The sequence below is a fragment of the Musca autumnalis genome, unplaced genomic scaffold (genome assembly GCF_047663935.1).
Source record: "Musca autumnalis isolate F117 unplaced genomic scaffold, ASM4766393v1 scaffold_3, whole genome shotgun sequence".
Classification (NCBI taxonomy): Eukaryota; Metazoa; Arthropoda; class Insecta; order Diptera; family Muscidae; genus Musca; species Musca autumnalis.
In genome coordinates, this window is record NW_027411866.1 from 152,064,931 (window position 1) to 152,085,488 (window position 20,558).

Sequence of the window (20,558 nt, forward strand, 5' to 3'; positions counted from 1 at the left end):
GCACTCTTTATAGAGAAGGTGCAGTCTTCGCATTGGCAGACGTACTTGAAAAGTACAAGGCCGATATTACTGCCATACAGGAAACAACAACACCTAAAGGTGACGCACTGTATTATTGCTGCCATGACGTAAAGCATGAGTTTGTTTGCGGATTTGTAGTTAGTCGGAGACTAAAACATCTGGTATCCAGCTTCACTCCAGTAAATGAAAGACTTACCCATTTGCACAATAATGTCAAAATAATTATTCCCATCTCTGCAAAATAAAGCATGGCATAGGTAAAACGAGCACTTTGCAAAAAAGCTTTAAAACGCACATTCACACAAGAATCAAATATAAAGAAGAGAGAACAAGTTTTTAATTTTTTGCAAAAACATTACAATAAACAAAACACTTGGGGTTTTTGGCTGGTTTTAGTGATCGCGCGATCGCGAAGCCAAACAGACCATAAAGCGGATAACTAGAAGAAAACTCACAAACAAAGAAAAACGGACAACACTAAAGGAAAAAACAGAAATAATTAGTGAAAAATTATAAAATAATTAATTATTAAAACTTTGTTAAGGTTACCACCACCAACCAGCAGCAACTAAAGCAAAAATATGTCACAGTAAGTTAAAGTTTTGTAACAAAATGAAACGAACAATAATAAGTAAATAAATCCCAAAACAATTAATTGCATTATTCGGCAAAAAATGAAATGAAAGTCAAGGTCAATTATGACAGCAACACAAAAGGAACAACAAAAACCAAATAACATGATTTATAGACGATAATTAAATAACAAATTATAGGTATTTTTTAAATAAATAATTGACCTTCTTTCGTAGTCAATTCCTTGCCATTTTCTATGTTTTTTTTATACCCCTTGCTTCCCACTCCTTATCTTTATTTTACAATTAAAAATCATTAACCGCTTGAATTGTTTTATAGAAAAGCTGATATTGCCTTGATCGGCTTAGCGGTCATGGGTCAAAATCTCATTTTGAACATGGATTCAAAGGGTTTTGTTGTCTGTGCCTATAATCGTACTGTGGATAAGGTAAGAATCGATTGTTGATGAATTAAAAAATGTTTTGTAACCACTGAATGTTTTTATTCTAAGGTTGAACACTTTCTACAAAATGAAGCCAAAGGCACAAAGGTCATTGGAGCCACATCACTGGCTGACATGGTTAGCAAGTTGAAAACTCCACGCAAAGTCATGATGTTAGTAAAAGGTGAGTGGTAATCTATAGCAGCAAACAGGTGTCATAGCAATGTCATTACTTTTACAATTCCAATTTTTTTTTTTTTTTTTGGTTTTTGTTTAGAAATCAATGTCAATACTTCATTCGGCGTTTTAGTTGCTTGCTGTTATCGTATTGAATATTTACACATGCACTTGAGCCGCATATGTACATGTAAATGTCTACACTCGAATCGAGTAGAATGCTCATACAGCCATCAAAACGCATATCATTATCGAGCCCCCTCTCTGATTACGTCGATGTTCTTCTTCTCTTTTCATTTCAACACGCTTTTATAAACCTTATGTTCTGACATTGCTAAGTTGTTGCATTAGTTTTTTGTGATTTGTCATTAAAAAGGTTTCGAATGCTTGCATTTATTACGAGTTACACGTCACGCCAGATTTTAGTTTATTGCAACGTCATTGTTTTGAAAATTGTCATCGTACGACTATCATTACCTACGAACATTTCCGAAGAAACAATCAGGGCAGACGGATTAGAATTAACGAGAGCATATTATACACACTTTGATGCGATCAAAAATGTGCCTCCTGATAACTATAGTTTAGACCCAAAGTATGTTTGCGAAAAATTAGTCAATATGGAACCGATTTAGCCCTGTTCGTCCGTCTGGCTTGGTTCAAAATTTGGTCCACGTAATATTCTGTAAAAATTTAGATCAAGTTCGAATATGGACCCATATCGGTACTTCCTCCATAAGTGTTCAACTCTTGAACAAATCAACAGACTTGGTACAAAATGTTTTGCTCGTATTACTTTTTCCAGACATAGATCAGATTTGAATATGGACCATATCGAACGGACCATTCCATTAGGTACCTTCCGCGTGTGCTTTAAGGACATGAAAGAATTTTATGGGGAATGTCCATTCTTCCTGAGATAATGGTCCAAAAGCTCTAAAAATTCTTGCCGGCATAAATAACTAATGACGACTATTATTTACTAGTTAAGTATCCAATATGGGCGAAACTTGATACATTGTAAAATTTATTCCGAATGTACATCATGTTCCAAGAAGGTCTACATCGGAAAGCACATTAAAAAAAGAATCAAAATGTTCGCTTTAATAAATTTAGTTGTAAAATTAAAACTAAAATTAAATTTAGTGGTAAAATTTTAAAATAAGATACTACTAGTGGTCCCGTTTATTGCGATAAAATGTTTTGCCCATGAAACATGCTTCCAGATATAATGGTTCCAAAGCTCTTAAAAATGGCTGGTGATCGCAATAATCGTATAGAGTGACTGATATTGCACATCGTAATTGTTTTGAAATTTTCATTGAAGTTAGTCCAGGTGATTCCGACAATATATTTATACCCTCAGCCTTTAGGCTAAAGAGGGTATTTACACTTTGATACGACCAAAAATGTGCCTCATCGAAATAATGGTTTTAGACCCCAAGTATGTTTGTACGATATCCGTTTCAGACAACTTTGAGTAGATCTAGCAATGTCCGTCCGTCTGTCTTTCTGCCTGGCAGGCTGGTGCGCACTATAACTCTCGAACGGATCAATCGATTCGGTTCAAATTTTGGGTATCGAAATATTTTGTCCAGATTCGATTTAAGTTCGAAGATGGGCCATATAGGTCCACTCCTTCAGGTACCTCCCCCACAAATGTTCAAAAATTGTCGCAAAACTTGTGCGCGCGATAACCCTTGTAGGGAATAACCGTTTTGGTCCATACTTTGCACATCGTGTAATTTCTACCGAACTTAGTTGAGGTTCCAATATGGACTCAATCGGTCCACTCCTTCGGGTACCTCCCACACAAAATTTCGGAAAAGTTCAGTTTAGGACCTGGTCTCGAATCGCTTAGATTTTTGTTTACGCAAGTTGTATTCGCTGTCCTCTATACGACGCTGTAAGTTTCATTAGGGGCAAGTCCATACTTCCTGATAAAATAGCCTGCAAGTTACAAAAAATCCTATGACACCGTGTGTAGTGGTTGGAGCGCACGATAACTCTCGAACGGATCTGCCGATTCGGTAATATTTTGTCCAAACTTAGTTCAAGTTCAAAAATGGATTATATCGGTCCACTCCTTCCGGTACCTCCCCCACAAAAGTTCGGAAAATTTGTGCGTACGATAACTCTTGAAGGGAGTAACCGATTTGGTGGTCCATACTTTGCACATTATGAAATTTCTACCAGACTTAGATGAGGTTCCAATATGGACTCAATCGGTAAACTCCTTCGAGTACATCGCACACAAAATTTCGGAAAAGTTCAGTTTAGGGCCTGATCTCGAATCGCCTTGGTTTTTGTTGTAACAATTTGTATTCACTGGTCCCTATACGAAGGTACAAGTTTCCTCAGGGGCAAGTCCATACTTCCTGAAAAAATAGCCTGAAAGTTGAAAAACAAATCCTATGACACCATGTTTATGGGTGAAAGCGCAAGATAATTCTCGAACGGAAATGCCGATTCCGGCCAAAATTTGGTCTTCGTAATATTGTTTCCAAACTTACTTTAAGTTCGTAGATAAGCCATATCGGTCCACTCCTTCAGGTACCTACCCCACAAAAAAATTTTTGCACAGGCTGAGGGTATATCTCTGTCGGCAAAGCCGACTGATACTTTTTTGTTTTTTCTTGGTTCAGTCCATGTTTCCTGACATAATGACCCAAATGCTTCTTTACACGATAACTATCGGAAATAATGACTACCAAAATTACATCCAGTTCCAAGGTGGGCTATGGGCTAATACTAGAGATCTGTCCTTAAGACACTTAGCTCCACTCTCCTGTTATTGTTTTGTGTACAGTTGCAGACTGGGAGTATATTTTTGTCGTTAAAGATGACTGATGCTTTTTACTTGTTTTTCTGTGATTCTGGCTTTGGCCACAAAGCTTCTGCAGATTGGCTGGACAGATGAAAAGTTTGTTGGTCGTATCTTTTCCGCATGCAGTACAGATGCTTTGCAGGTTTCGTCATTCCTTAGCAAAACGTAGTACACCAAACAAGTTGAACTTATTTATTTGAATTCAGTTTAGGAGAACCATATGAATTGCTGACATATTTAAAATAAGGATGAGCTTAAGGTTGAAAAGTCAATATTCGCAGGTTTCCAAAAAAAATATGCAACGTTTGATTTGTTCCAGTAGCAATTCACCTTCTAATTATACATTTTAATTGGCTGTGACAACATAGCTTCTGGAGATAGTCGAGTAGGTTTGACTGGGCAATTGAAAAGGTGCATTGTTCAAACTGTAGCGTAGTTGACACAATACTCGTAATATTTCCTAGTTGCATTGGGTTCAGTTAGGAGCAAGACACAGATTACTATGAAATTTAAATTAGAGAATTGACTTGGGCAGCGAATTCAATTAACCGGAGAATTTATTTATTCTTCCACTTATTGAGCACGAAAAATTATATTTTTCGTGAAATTTTTACAAGAAATCTACCAAATTTTTTCAGAAGATTTTGTTTTCATCTGATAGATCACACTTTGAGCTACTTTTTTTGTTGAAAAATATTACACAGTGTTCTGACAAATGGCCGTCCACGAAACACTGTTTTTACTAAAGCAGTTTGCGGTGCCCACTGTAGCTCGAAAACGAATAAACCGAACAGCTTATGCTTTTGTGGTATCATTCAGAAATGAATAATCTTTTACTTAAGCGAAACGTAATTCAAAAAAATGGTGAACTGTCAAAGTCACTGTTTAAAACAGTTTTTTCGCCATAAATCCGTCAAAAATATTGTTTCAAAAAAGTCTCTCCCACTAAAACATATGAAGATCAGATCATCCGTTTTCGAGCTGCAGTGGGCACCGCATTCCAAAATGCCATTTTGAGAAAACCACGTTTCAAACTTCGCTCATACCCCAGCTAATTTTTGTCCGATCGACTCGAAATTTTTGCAACATAATTTTTTTTTTCGATTTTGTAAAATTTGTAAGTGGCCATAACCCCTTAAAAGTCGTAGGTTCCCAGCAAAATAACCCAGCGAAAAGTTTGCCTCTAAAGAGGCAGTTAAATTATATATACAAGTGATTTGGAAGTGCATCAAATTATGCATTTTCACTCATGATTTTTACAAGGGAGTGACCCCGGAAAGAGGCACTCCATTGCACCGCATTTTAACTGACCCTTTGGCATTGCATTTTAACTGAGCCTTTGGCACTGCATTTTAACTGACCCTTTGGCATTGCATTTTAACTGACCCTTTGGGGTAGAATAGGAGGCAGTCCAGAGCACGTGTTTTGAATAACAAAATAAAATGCATTTATTATTTGTGTAAAACGAAAATATTAATAACTTTATTAAATTAACACAAATTATGAAAATTCTCTATTGAATTCAATCGCAAACATTTGTGTTCCTCTGCTCTTCATTTAACCCAAGCTTAAGTGCTTTTGCTAATTCTGCTAAATGGGTTTGATATTGATTTCGACATGTACTCCAACAGCACTCCATTGGGAAATTTTCTTCTCGTGAGTTACCGGAAAAATGTTCACAAATTAAATATTATTTAGTTTGTATTAACAAATGTTTGGAAATGTTAACACGATTATCTCTTTTTGCAAATGTATTCCGCTGCCTGTAGAGATGTACAAACTGATTTATGTACATACATATAGGGACCTCTAACAACTGCTAATAAAATGTAGCGAACGGAGTGCCTTTTTCACGACTCCGTTTGGACTGCATCCGGATGCTGTTAAACTGTGAGGAATTGGAGTGCCTTTTTCACGACTCCGCTGAACTGCATCCGGATGTTGTTAAAATGTGACAAATGGATGTGATTCTTTGGATTGCATCCAAATGCGGTTAAAATGTGAGGAATGGAGTGCCTTTTTCACGACTCCGTTTGAACTGCATAAAAACATGCCGTGAAAGAACTAGTCTACATTGTACTAATTCCAATTTATTTTGCTGGGAAATTGGAAGTAGTGCAATGTAGACTAGTTCTTTCACGGCATGTTTTTATGCAGTTCAAACGGAGTCGTGAAAAAGAGAATTTTCATAATGTTAATTTAATAAAGTTATTAATATTTTTGTTTTACACAAATAATAAATGCATTTTATTTTGTTATTCAAAACACGTGCTCTGGACTGCCTCCTATTCTACCCCAAAGGGTCAGTTAAAATGCAATGCCAAAGGGTCAGTTAAAATGCAGTGCCAAAGGTTCAGTTAAAATGCAATGCCAAAGGGTCAGTTAAAATGCGGTGCAATGGAGTGCCTCTTTCCGGGGTCACTCCCTTGTAAAAATCATGAGTGAAAATGCATAATTTGATGCACTTCCAAATCACTTGTACATATCATTTAACTGCCTCTTTGGAGGCAAACTTTTCGCTGGGTTGTTTTCAAGAACTCTAGACATACATAGCTGGAATATGCAACTTAACGCTTGACTTGTTGTATTTAACTGGTCACCTTTTAATTGTAAATTCAGAGAAGGAGTCCATGTTGGTTTGTAGGTTGTTTGATAAAAGTGCAGCTACATGAACTGGTGGACCAAAATGATTATGGTGTCAACTGAATAGGTTTTGCTGAGCATTTGAGCATTGCATGTGAATCGGAACATTCTATTTTCCGATGGTTAAAATCAGAGAACGGAATTTATGCTGTATGTCTGATAAGCCTATTGATCTAGCTATATTATGATTAGGACTCCCAATGCAAAACACGAGAAAACATCACTGAAGTAAGAAGCTCACTTACATAGGGCAAGAGCTTTGAGTAATAGGTTTCAGTTCGCCAAAGGTTCATGGAACTTACTGGCAAGTCTGTAGTAAAATATATAGGGGTAGGATGTTACCAAAAAGCTTTTATAATTATCTAATACTTAATTGACCCAAAAGTCCGGTACAAAACCCGGGTTAGACCCGGCTCTACTGGACCGATTGGAAAGCTTATGGAAATACCTATCCAGCAAGTGGTGAAGTGAAGGTGTTATTTGCAGTTGTTCTGGTTATTTAGTCCAAAACCCCGGATTTTCCATAAATCCCTCAAAAAGCCAAAAATAGTTCCATTATTGGTGCTCACTTAATGTAAGAGGCAAGCCATATTGAATCTCGCAAGCTAACCTATTCAAAATGGTGCTATATGTTATAGTACTATGGTCCTTAGAATCTTGTAGCAATCGGTACCGTATAGCCGGACTTCCGTGTCAAACAGAATCTCCCCCAAGAAAATTATACATTCGTGTGATCAACAATATTTACCTCTGCAAAAAATTTAAAAAAATCGATCAGTTTTTACTAAACTTATGTTGCAGTTAAGATACGGGAGAACTTCCTTACTTAACCCAATCACTGCGATGGTTCCATATGGAACCACTTTTAGCGTTTTGGGATTCTGCGAACAAAACACTACAAACATAATATTTTTAAATCGTTGAAAGTTGTTTCTAACAGTAAACACATGCAGCTAACTTTTTCTCTCTTGCGTTTCATGCATTCCAGTTACAGGTGCAGTTCTAGAAGCAAGTTAAAAGTGCATAAAAAAGAATTGAACAAAAAAGTGAAAAAAATGAGTTTTCGCTAGTAGAAAGTGAAAATTAAACATATTTCTATATATTTTTCAAACAAAACATTAATACATAATGAAAGTAGACAAAAAGGTCTACAAAATGTGAAATATCCCCATTAAAAAAAAATAGTTCAAAATGTGTTCAAAAAAAGTGGTTCCATATGGAACCACCGCAGGGACGCACTATAAAACTGTCAAAACAATAATACTCCTATTTTTTTGGGTTTTAAGTGTATAAAAGGGATTGTTTATAAATTTTTTGGACACTTATATGCATTTCATTTAATTTTTATTTGTTATGGTTTATGTTAAGTATGACACTGTATGATATACAAGACTTTTTATACTCTTTGAGTGACGAGAATTGTAAAGAGGAAGAAATCGTTGCCGTTTATGTACAGTAAGGCGGCCCAAAAAATTACAACATTTCTTTATATTTGATCCGAAAACAATCTATAAATGCAATTTTATGGAGATCGAGTATTGCTAACCCCACCAGAGCGATCTTTGTTTCCATAGTAATTTGTATGGGGCTAAAGGTGCTTTTTCACAAAAAAATTGTTAAAGGTTGTATTTATATTTCAATCGATGTTGGAAGATGGAATTGACGAAGAAATTCCCAGAGTCGAGAATTTCAATATATCACAGGTTCCATTAATATAAAGAAATAAATAAAGATTCCGCCAAATGTGCCAAACTTGAAGGAACAATTCAAATGGTCCAAGTCTGTATTAGATGGCTCGAAGACTATTTTTCCCAGACGCAAGCTTTAGGGATTGTAGCAAGGAAGGTCATTTCTTTATTAAACAACAACGATTTGAACAAACAGATGTCAAAACTAAAATTACATACAGTGAGTCAATTAAGTATTTTGCCTCTTTAGAAAATTGAAAAAATATAAATAAATTCATTTACAACCATCAAATTAGTGGTCAGAAAGTCGAATATTTGTATGTATTATGTTTGTGGATATTTTAGTATCCAATGGATGCAAGAACCGCTGCGAAAGGCTTAATGGTTTTCTAGATATTGGCAAAAATCTATAACAACACAAAATATTTTACCTCAAAAAAGTATTTTGCCTTTTACATATTTTTTGAGAAAAATACATTTTTGTTACACGCTAAAGATTTTTATAGTAACCGTTGGAGATTATCACATTATACAACTGTTTCGGCACCAGTTCCACCACCTTGCGATATATCTTCGCGGTTATTTTCTCCAATTTTCCTACATTAATTTCTTTGACAATATGTTTTATTAATTTTGGTCATTACCGACATTAATCTCTAAGAAAATCAGTGAAAAATGATTCGCCGCTACATTCAAATCCTAACAAAAGCGTAAAAAATAAATAAAAAGCTAAGATGCATCGCAAATAGTGAAAGAAATTACAGTTTGGAACTATGAAAATCAAGAACAGAGGCAAAAAAATATTTAAAAAATCGCGAAGATCCTTTCTGACCGCTTCCAAAAATTAATCGTGTCTTCAATATCAATCTCGGAACCAATGTCTTGGATGAAGTGTCCACAAGGTTCCAAAATCCAGAGATATTGATGGTTATGTAGCAAATAAAACATTAGAAAATAATTGGAAAATATAGGGACAACCATCCCTTGCCAAGACCTCTGAAATTATAAAATTGGATTTTAAAAATGGTGCGGTTTAGTGGCGAAGGTATTTAAATATATTTGCATCGGGTGACCCTCACATGTTGCGGGAACATATCAATAAAGAGTGATCTATTTTGTCTTATTTATTAAAAAATAATATGGTTTTTTCTTGCCATAATGCCGTCAATATCTTTGGATTTTAGAACCTTGTGGACACTTCATCCAAGACATTGGTTCCGAGATTGATTTTGAAGACACGATTAATTTTTGGAAGCGGTCAGGAAGGATCTTCGCGATTTTTTAAATATTTTTTTGCCTCTGTTCTTGATTTTCATAGTGCCAAACTGTAATTTCTTTCACTATTTGCGATGCATCTTAGCTTTTTATTTATTTTTTACGCTTTTGTTAGGATTTGAATGTAGCGGCGAATCATTTTTCACTGATTTTCTTAGAGATTAATGTCGGTAATGACCAAAATTAATAAAACATATTGTCAAAGAAATTAATGTAGGAAAATTGGAGAAAATAACCGCGAAGATATATCGCAAGGTGGTGGAACTGGTGCCGAAACAGTTGTATAATGTGATAATCTCCAACGGTTACTATAAAAATCTTTAGCGTGTAACAAAAATGTATTTTTCTCAAAAAATATGTAAAAGGCAAAATACTTTTTTGAGGTAAAATATTTTGTGTTGTTATAGATTTTTGCCAATATCTAGAAAACCATTAAGCCTTTCGCAGCGGTTCTTGCAGCCATTGGATACTAAAATATCCACAAACATAATACATACAAATATTCGACTTTCTGACCACTAATTTGATGGTTGTAAATGAATTTATTTATATTTTTTCAATTTTCTAAAGAGGCAAAATACTTAATTGACTCACTGTACGTCGTTCACGTACAAAGTGCCAAAAATGCGATGTGGCCTTATGAATTTTTCGAAAAATATCAGATTTTCAGCCAACAAAATTGATTGAAAAACGTAAAATTAGTTTTTTCCTCTTTGTTTAATTTGAAAAATCTTTGAACTTAAACATTTGTACATAAACTATATTATTTTTTAATTTTAACAATAAAACTCTTTGATTTACACAAACAAAATAAACATAAATTTTATTTGAATCATTTTATAAGGAGTCCCTGCGGTGGTACCATATGGTACCGGGCAATAACGGTTAAACGGATAATAATACAGAATTTTCTTTATGATTTTCGGATTCAGGAGGTCAAAATTACTTAATGAGAGAATTTTCACTAAAAAAAATCGAAAAAAAATTCTTCGCAGGGATTGGGTTAAATTAGCTAAACTCGATCGTTGTACAATGGATAAAAAGGACTTACCTATAATCACGAAGACACTAAAGAAGTATCAAAATAACACAAATCTTTGAAATACACATTTCCCCATCATTTACGGTCAACAATTTTTTCATTGAAAAGTTATTAAAATATATTTTTGCAAATCGATCAACAACAAAAAAAACGAAAACAAAACTAATTGTGACAGAATTGCCATTCATTGCTTTGTTTTTTTTTTTTCAAGCAGGGTTGTATTTATCGGCAAACAGTGTTGCCGTTACATGTCCTTTTGTGTAGGGATTCCCCTGGATTAAAATAAAAGAGTATAAAGCTCTGTTCCAGAACTAAAAAGTTTTTACAATTTTTACCACTTTTACACATTTTGCGTTCCCGTACACAAAATTTATATGAAAATCGTTTACGACTTTTACAACTTTTACGACTTTTACCACTTTATAAAGTACGGGAACAGGCCATAAAACTCCGTACACACTAGAGCTTTTTGCCGGGTTAACCTTCTTTATGAGGATTTGTTTGACATATAAGCAATGGAATTGACATTTAAAACCCAGTGGGTTTTGTTAAATCCGGTTATATGTAAACGTGCTATAATAGAACGTTTATATATAACCGGATTTAACAAACCCACTGGGTTTTAAATGTCAATTCCATTGCTTATATTTCAAATAAATCCTCAAAAAGAAGGTTAACCCTGCAAAAGGCTGTAATATAAACATGGCCTAATACCCTAGACAGACGGCAGAGTTACCCCCTGTTTTTATAAAAAATGTTATTCTTCTCTCGTGAATTCTTATTATTGTTATTTGACAGATACTCTCTCTGTCCGTAATTGTATTAAAGACCGTGAGCAAGTCTTGTTCTCTCATCATTGCGTATCATTATACACTAGTCATGTCATATTAGCATGTAGCTTTACTCCATTCACTGTGTATTAGAACAAAACGAATATAGTTCTAAGTTTGCTCTGTGCTATCATTTTATTAAGGGGTAGTTTACACTATATGTAAATGTCATCTGACACGAAATAAAAATATTCCATATCTACCCACGGAGGCAATGTGGAGACGTAGTTTTTTTACATTTTTGCTGGTATGGACGCACAGAGTAAATCGCGTAAGGAAAATCTCCAATATTGCACATATTAGCGAATATATAACGATGGTAAATTTCATGTCATATGACATTTACATATAGTGTAAACTACCCCTAAGTACAAAACATATATAGCTCTGTTCCAGAACTAAAAAGTTTTTACAATTTTTAACACTTTTACACATTTTGCGTTCCCGTACACAAAATTTATATGAAAATCGTTTACGACTTTTACAACTTTTACGAGTTTTACCACTTTATAAAGTACGGGAACAGGCCACATACATATGTAATCGAAAAGAAGAAGACTACACAAAATTTATATGAAAATCGTTTACGACTTATACAACTTTTACGAGTTTTACCACTTTATAAAGTACGGGAACAGGCCACATACATATGTAATCGAAAAGAAGAAGACTCAATCATGGTATAAGTAAAGAGGTAGATTTAAATGGAAAAATCTATAGAACCCTTGTTTTTCCTGAATTCCTAAAACATCAAAATTAGTAAACAAAAAAGCAACAAGTGGGTTTGTTTATAATACCTTATTTTGAGCATTTTATAAAAAACGCGAAAAATGAATGAAGTGTCAAGGTTTCTCCACATAATCGAATTGTGGATATTATGAAATGATTGTTTCAATGCAAAGCTGAAGAATTTCTTCCATACAAATATTCTAAAAACAATTTTAAAAATCATTGAATTCGATTGTTTTTAAAATTGTTTGGCATATTTTTCAAACAATACACACACATACACAGATTGTGTACTTTGTTTTGACATTTTAGGAATACTCGAATGAAAAAAATTAAATTGACTGAAAGCTTTAGCTAACCTTTCTTATTAAACCATGGACTCAATAAAAATAATACTTAATACTCACACGAATTGTCAAATTTTGTAGATCGAATTTTAAATGAGGAATTCTTAGCTGTATAAGGAACGGGTATACGAAAAATTAGGTATGTATGTCTTCTGGGGGCTGAGCTATAGATGCCTAAATTATTACGAATATTGACGAACGAACAAAAATAAGTTACAAAAACAGGGGGTTAATTTGCATTAAAAATTCCTTAATTTGAATTAACTTTTTACCCTGACAGACGATAGTTTATGCATTTATGAAACAGCTGTTTGTGTTGTTTGTTTGTACCCAGCAGACCATTTCATAAAGTTTTACAAAAGTTCGCCAAAATATGCGAAACAAATATAAGCTGTGTTCCAGAACTAAAAAGTTTTTACAATTTTTACGACTTTTACACATTTTACTCGAAAAAGCGATCCCGTACACAAAAAAGTTGTAAAATGTTCACTTCTCTTTAAACAAAAATTGCGCTGAATGACGCTCTCTTTAAAAACTTTTTACACGACAAATTTGGGCGAGTAAAAAAATAGTAACATGGTTGCCGGCGTCTGATTGGCTGATACGCCGACTTTGACATTTGTTCCAGTCTTTTTGACGTATTTTCCATTTTTCCGTTCCCGAACTATTTCAAAAAACTTGTGTGTGGGAACAAATTTTTTGCAGTTCTCTCTTTTACGAGTTTTACCATTAAAAAGTACGGGAACGAACCGATACTTTCTACCATTGACCTTTTCACCACGATAATGCAAAAATAAATAAAATTTATTCGCGATATTTTTGTGTCCTTTTAATATTAAAAAATGTCGCAAAACTCTAAAGGAACATTTGAAGAAGATATTATTTTTGATAGAATTGGCATGGTGGGTAATGAAATGCTTGTGAAATTAAAAATTTTAAAAATAGATTTGATAGAAGGCGCGAAAAACGATTAGCTGCTATTCTATTCGAGAAAGACCACTACATATTTGAAGAAACGCGAAAATTTCTGATTTGTTTTCCTTTTTTATTTTCTTAAACATGGAAATTTGACAAAAGACAATTGTTTTTCAATGAAAATTGTGTCTCAGAGCATGAATGTGCTCTCTCTCCTACATGAATATGGGCTCTCTTTTACAGCATTGCCATATTGAAATACCTAAATTCAGTTTAAATTTCTTTTGATTTTGTGCATTAAGAATGTGGATAATGCACGAATTAATTTGAATTAAGACAGTTAATGCAAATCAACGCTGCCGTCTCTCTAGGGTATAATTAGTGACAACGGACTATAATCCCATTACAATAATTCAATTAAAACTGAATAGCTAATTACAGATCTATCTGGTTACTTTCCCAGCAAGAATTGTCCGGCAAGAAATTTCTCAGATAGTAAGGACTTTTTATTCTCTTTTGCAAGAAAATTGTAAAAAAACCAGCAAGCAATCATCTGACTTGCCAAAACAGAAAAATTTGTCCGCCAATGAAGGAACCGAAGGAAGCAAAAATGTTGTATTTTTTTTAAAAATAAATAAGAAAATGATCCAAAAAAGGACGTCCTCCACTTTGCAACTTTGTTCTCCAAATAGCAAATAGCAATTAGGCTTGCTATTTCCACAATAAAATTATTTTTATTATAATATATGTAACCTGAAAATATAAAATTCTAAGATGAAAATATTAAATTTCTGGAAAGGTGTTTCCAAAGGTTTCTTTTGATACCCATATTTCCGGTTTTTACCCGGACTTTCGGTTCAAATAATCGGATAACCGTTTAAGACCGCCGCAGAGTATCGAGATCTATCTATGGTAAAAATTTCAGATTTATCCGACAGTTATAGCTAAACTAGGAATAAGCCAAATACGGTTATGCAACTCTTCATGTCTTCAGAGTTAAGGCCTCGACACATAAGAAGCATGGCATTCTTGCTGAAGTCATATCTGATAAAAAGATTTCAGAATCACATTTGAATTTAGTCGAACTTGGTCTTTAGTCATTTACCAGATATGACTTAAGCAAGAATGTCATGCTTCTTATGTGTCGACCCAGCGAAAAGTTTGCCTCCAAAGAGGCAGTTAAATGATATGTACAAGTGATTTGGAAGTGCATCAAATTATGCATTTTCACTCATGATTTTTACAAGGGAGTGACCCCGGAAAGAGGCACTCCATTGCACCGCATTTTAACTGACCCTTTGGCATTGCATTTTAACTGAACCTTTGGCACTGCATTTTAACTGACCCTTTGGCATTGCATTTTAACTGACCCTTTGGGGTAGAATAGGAGGCAGTCCAGAGCACGTGTTTTGAATAACAAAATAAAATGCATTTATTATTTGTGTAAAACAAAAATATTAATAACTTTATTAAATTAACATTATGAAAATTCTCTATTGAATTCAATATCAAACATGTGTGTTCCTTCGCTCTTTATTTAATCCAAGCTTAAGTGCTTTTGCTTCTTCTGCTAAATGGGTTTGATATTGTCTTCCCATCACCAGTTAAGATTTCGACATGTACTCCAATAGCACCCCATTGGGAAATTTTCTTCTCGTGAGTTACCGGAAAAATGTTCACAAATTAAATATTATTTAGTTTGTATTAACAAATGTTTGGAAATGTTAACGCGATTATCTCTTTTATTCCGCTGCCTGTAGAGATGTATAAACTGATTTATGTACATGTAGGGATCTCTAACAACTGCTAATAAAATGTAGTGAACGGAGTGCCTTTTTCACGACTCCGTTTGCACTGCATCCGGATGCTGTTAAATTGTGAGGAATTGGAGTGCCTTTTTCACGACTCCGTTGAACTGCCTCCGGATGTTGTTAAAATGTGACGAATGGATGTGATTCTTTGGATTGCATCCAAATGCGGTTAAAATGTGAGGAATGGAGTGCCTTTTTCACGACTCCGTTTGAACTGCATAAAAACATGCCGTGAAAGAACTAGTCTACATTGCACTACTTCCAATTTATTTTGCTGGGGAGGCCTTTACTAGTAATTATGGTGCCAAGGCATATTTATACAAGGTAGAAGTGACAATCAACTGTATTCTTACTTTTTTTTTTGTAAATTTAAGCACTGTTCCTTTACGTGCAAGAATCTTCAAGTTTTACCACTTTTTACTCGAAAAGCGTTCCTTTACTTCAGACACCATACAATTTATATGGGAGCAGTTTACAACTTTTACCACTTTTGCCGGTTTTACCATTTTCAAAAGTAAAGGATCAGACTATTAGTTTTCAAAATGCAATAGGGTCTACTCATGAAATTTGAAACTTCGAAATTTGCTACCATAAAATTCTTCTTTTCATCGTATGTGTTTGTTTTGTATTTTAAGGGGAGTACACACTAACAGTCAAAACTGACAGTCAACGTACTTTTAGGACAATTTTCCGGCAAATAACAACTTTTATTTAGCTAAAAACGTTTGAAATACAATATTTACGGTATTATTTAGAGATTACAAAAGAAATTTTTCAGTTAGGCTTTGATATTCACGAAATAGACCTCGATGACTGTCAGTTTTGCTTGTCAATGTGTACTATACTTTAAAAACAAAAGCCCAACAACATGAAATACAATTCATTGCAAAGGAAACTTATTTGTTTTACGAATGAAAACATTTAAGTTTCGGTCGCGGATTTTGTGTTTTAAATGTAATTTGGGACTCAACGTTTTTGGGTAATACGGAAATACGGACGCTTTGGTAGGTTGAAATAGGTGGGTGAAATATTTGTGTACGTCCCGTCGTTATTTAGGTTTAGCAGTAATGTATCAACACTTTTTTGTTTCTACTGAAAAATAAGAAATTTTGAGTTACTACCCTTTTGTTGAAAAGGTTGTTGTTCCCACAACATCCCCGAAGGGACAAGAGAGACTTCTCTCATATCAATGAGTGCACGCATATTGGCTGAATGAATTCGAACAGCGTGTCTTACCACACCACTCGTTGAGAAGTTTTTCATGGCTGAAATACTCAGGAAATGTCACCTATATTACACTAAGGGAGGGATTTTGCCACCACCGAAAATGTTGATGTTCTGGCCAGGGTTTGAAAGCCAGACCTTCTGAGGGCAAGGCGGACGTACTTACCACTGCACCACGGAGGCTCTTACATTGTGTCTAATATGTTGTTGTTGTAGCAGGTAGGCTGCAACCGTATGTTTTTCCCTGTAGATGGAATGTAAAATCTCAATTAGATATGATTGTGTGCTGGTGTGTTATGTGTGGAGTGGGTGTGTATTGGGATATTGGTTGTGTGGGTGAGGGATATGAGTGTGTGGATTGATGTGTGTGGATTGATGTGTGTGGATTGATGTGTGTGGATTTATGTGGTTGTGTAGGTTGTGTGATGGATATTGTGTATGTTGGATGGAAGTGTTATAAAATATATCTATTGTTGAACAAGATCATGTCATGGGCTATTGTTATTGTTGATCTGGAGGAACTGTGCCACTTCCACCGGTCTCACCCAGAGGTCCACAGGGCGCAAATCTGTGGGCCTCGCTGGGCAAGAAAACAAGTGCGACGTATTATGCGGGCTTTGGCGACAATTAGGGCACTGGTCTAGTGTGCCTGGAATAATTCTCGCTCGATAGCAGTTTAGGAATGTACTCCAACCAGATCTGAGCTGGGCTAGTGTTGTTCTGACGGATCTGGGGAGCTGCTGCTCGCTGTCTGAGATTGCTGGAGGGTGTTGATTTAGGACAACGTTAGGGCTGTACCCGTTGACGGCTTCATTAACCGCCCTGGTATGCAGCTGTTTCAGGCCTTGCGTTATTGACAATCGGTTGACGTCCGATGGAATGACGTCTTGGATGTCCGGACGAAAGCGCCTGATGTCCTTCCGGATGTGTCGTGGAGGTGGATCCTGCACCACGATGTGGTGGTTGGGATGACTGGGCAGATGGCAGGCCAGGAGGAACTGTCTCGCCAACAACACGTTATGTTGTCTAACTGACAGAATCCTCGTCTCCTCATGTAAATGATCCACTTTCGACATCTGAACACATCCGGTAGCAATCCGCAATGCACTGTTCTGAACCACTTGCAAGTTTTGCCAGAGAAAGGAAGTCCACACTGGGGCAGCATAACTCAAGATTGAGCGACTGATGGCCTTATATGTCGCTGTGAGTGTTTCCTTGTCCTTGCCCCAGGAAGTACCTGTGAGTGCCTTCAGTACTTTATTCTTTGCTTGGACTTTTCCTTTAATGTACGTGACATGTTTTGTGAATTTCAGGAGGTTATCAAACACAACACCTAGGATCTTCGGGTGTTGGACGGTCGGTATTGTTCTCTCTTCGACCTTGATGTCCAGCTCTCTCCTTAGTTCACGTGTGTCCGAGGTAAAAAGGGTAGCTGTTGATTTGGACGGCGATATAACAAGTTTCCTTTCCTGCATAAATGTGGCGATGGTGGCTATATAGTCATTTATTTTAGCACTTACTTCTTCAATATTGACGCCAGATGCCATTATGGTGCAGTCATCTGCGTAAGAAACCATTTTGACGCCATCGGGTGGTGCAGGAAGCTTCGCAAGGTATAAGTTGAACAGGAGTGGTGACAATATGTCTAATATGTTGTTTAGCACTCTGCTTCGCTTTTGAACTTTCGCTTAGAGATTAGTGGCATGCTTGAATAATGTAAGGTGGTTGTCGAAGGTGACACCCAGTATCTTCGAGTTTTGGACGGTTAGGTTAGGTTAGGTTAGGTTTAGGATGCGCAGCTGCCGTGTCGGCAGCCACTCCACTCGGAGACCTTAAGGTCCATTGTGATCATCCTGACTATTGTGTTGTAAATGGTGATGATTTGAAGGGGTTGTAAGTCGTCTATGAATGAAATAATTGCGGATCCGGCTATATGGTGATGTGTGCAAGTAAATGGTGATGATGTGGAGTAGAAGTGTGATGTTGTGCTTTTTGCCTGCAGATGGTGATACATGATGATGATGAAGTGTGCTGTATGGGAGAAGATGGTGTATTATGTTGGAAAAACGGGAAAGGAGGGAGGTGGAGAGTGATGAGACGAGAGAGAGAGAAATAAAAAGAATAAAAAGAATACTTGAATTTATAAGCCTACTTTCCAGCATGCTATCAATCCAATTAGTAAGGATAGAGGGGACACCCAGTGACTCTAGAGCAGAATGAATGGATTCGAGTTTCACGTTATTAAAGGCACCTTCGATATCTAGGAAGGCAGCTAGGGTGGAACTCGAACCATCCAGATTCTTTTCTATACAACTCACAACGTTATGCAGCGCTGTTTCTGTCGATTTCCCCTTGGTATAAGCATGTTGTGAACTGCTTATGATGTCATCATTCATGTATGATCTAATTTCCAAGTCTAGTAACCTTTCCAAAGTTTTTAGAAGAAAGGAAGAAAGGCTTATCGGCCTATAGTCCTTAGGTAACGAATGACTTGGCTTCCCTGCTTTGGGAATGTAGGTCACAGTTACCTCTTTCCATAGTGCCGGTATGTGCGAAAGTAGAATGCAGGCCCTAAAGATCCTTCGCAGTATGGTAACCAAACTAGTCGGTGCATTCTGAAGCATCGCTGGAATTATACCATCAGGTCCAGGAGACTTGTAGGGCTGAAAAGTACTAATCGCCCATGAAACTCTGTGATCACTTATTAGCTCGTCAACAAGGACCGAATCCTCCAAGGTGTAAGTCCTGCTCAAAGCCACCCTATGCGGGCCCGGATTGGCATCCTTACACCCTGGGAAGTGGGTCTCTGCTAACAGGTCAAGAGTCTCCGAAGCGGAGTTAGTCCAGGTACCGTCGTTTCGCATAATGCTCCCAATGGGTTTGGGGTCCTTTGAGATCACCTTGCGGAACCTCGCTGCTGCACTAACCTCCTCTACGGCCTCGCTAAAGTTTATCCATGAGTTTCTTTTGGCCTTCCTAATCTCACTCTTGTACTTGTTGAAGGCATCTCTGTAAAGATCCCAATCGGTACTGAGTTTTGATTTACTAGCCTTGTTATAAGTTTTCCTACTGTTCTTCCTAAGTTTGGCCAAATCTTTGTTCCACCAAACTGGTTGAGTTCTCCTACCAGGATATGTTAATGGGCAGGTCTTCTCATAGCAACCTCGAAGAATGCCTGTGAGACCTTCAACCTGTCTATCAATTTCCTCCGCTGTGTGGGGCTCAGGAAGCTCACTCAGCCTTGAAGAAACGAGAGAGTTGTAGTTTTCCCAGTTGGCTCTTCTTGGATTGCGATGAGGCGTTTGCCTTTTACTACTATAGCAGACTCGAAAGTGTATCGCTCTGTGGTCCGAGAAGGAACACTCCTTCGATACTCTCCAGTCTGCTATAAAAGTATCTTCCAAATTTGTAAGGGTAATATCAATGACTTCCTCCCTTACCCTATTCTGGAAGGTGGCAGTGTTTCCCCTATTACATACTCGCAAATTATTAACTAAAATAAAGTCGAATATGGACTCACCTCGCACATTGGTGTCACTGCTTCCCCAGTGGAAGTGATGAGCATTTGCATCACAGCCCATCACAAGTTTGCAACTGCCCATGGTCTCCTCCACCAGTTTACGTACCAGTCTGTTCGGCGGGTCAGGTGTCTCATACGGCATGTAGACCGAGGCTAGCACTAAGGCCCTTCCGGTATCCTCCTCTAGCCTCACTACAGTCGTATCGCCATCGCTGTAATTGTAGAGTTGAATAGGATTAAGACTTTTCTTGGCTACAATACAGGTTCTTACCTTATCCTCACTGGATGCAAAGAAGACAGAGTAGCGACCATCGTTTAGTCCAGAGACCCTATTTTTGTATAAATAGGGTTCCTGGACTAAAGCGATGTCTATTTCGGTTTCTGTGAGGGAGAGCAGGAGTTCGGCAGCCGCAGCCTTGCAGTGATGCAAATTAATTTGCACCACACGAAGGCCATGCTGCCTAACCTCCTTACTGCAACTGCGGAATCCGGAA

The 20,558-nt window shown here is 36.6% G+C and overlaps 1 protein-coding gene across 1 annotated transcript in view; it reads left to right on the forward strand.

Annotated features, from left to right (window-relative positions):
* The window catches only part of Pgd (phosphogluconate dehydrogenase), a 25,219-nt gene continuing 4,661 nt past the window's right edge, over positions 1–20,558 (forward strand). Inside the window, exons 1-3 of the mRNA XM_073974928.1 lie at positions 1–610; positions 934–1,042; positions 1,106–1,220. Of these exons, the coding sequence (XP_073831029.1) occupies positions 603–610; positions 934–1,042; positions 1,106–1,220 (232 nt within the window). The 5' untranslated portion in view covers positions 1–602. The remainder of the gene's footprint in view (positions 611–933; positions 1,043–1,105; positions 1,221–20,558) is intronic.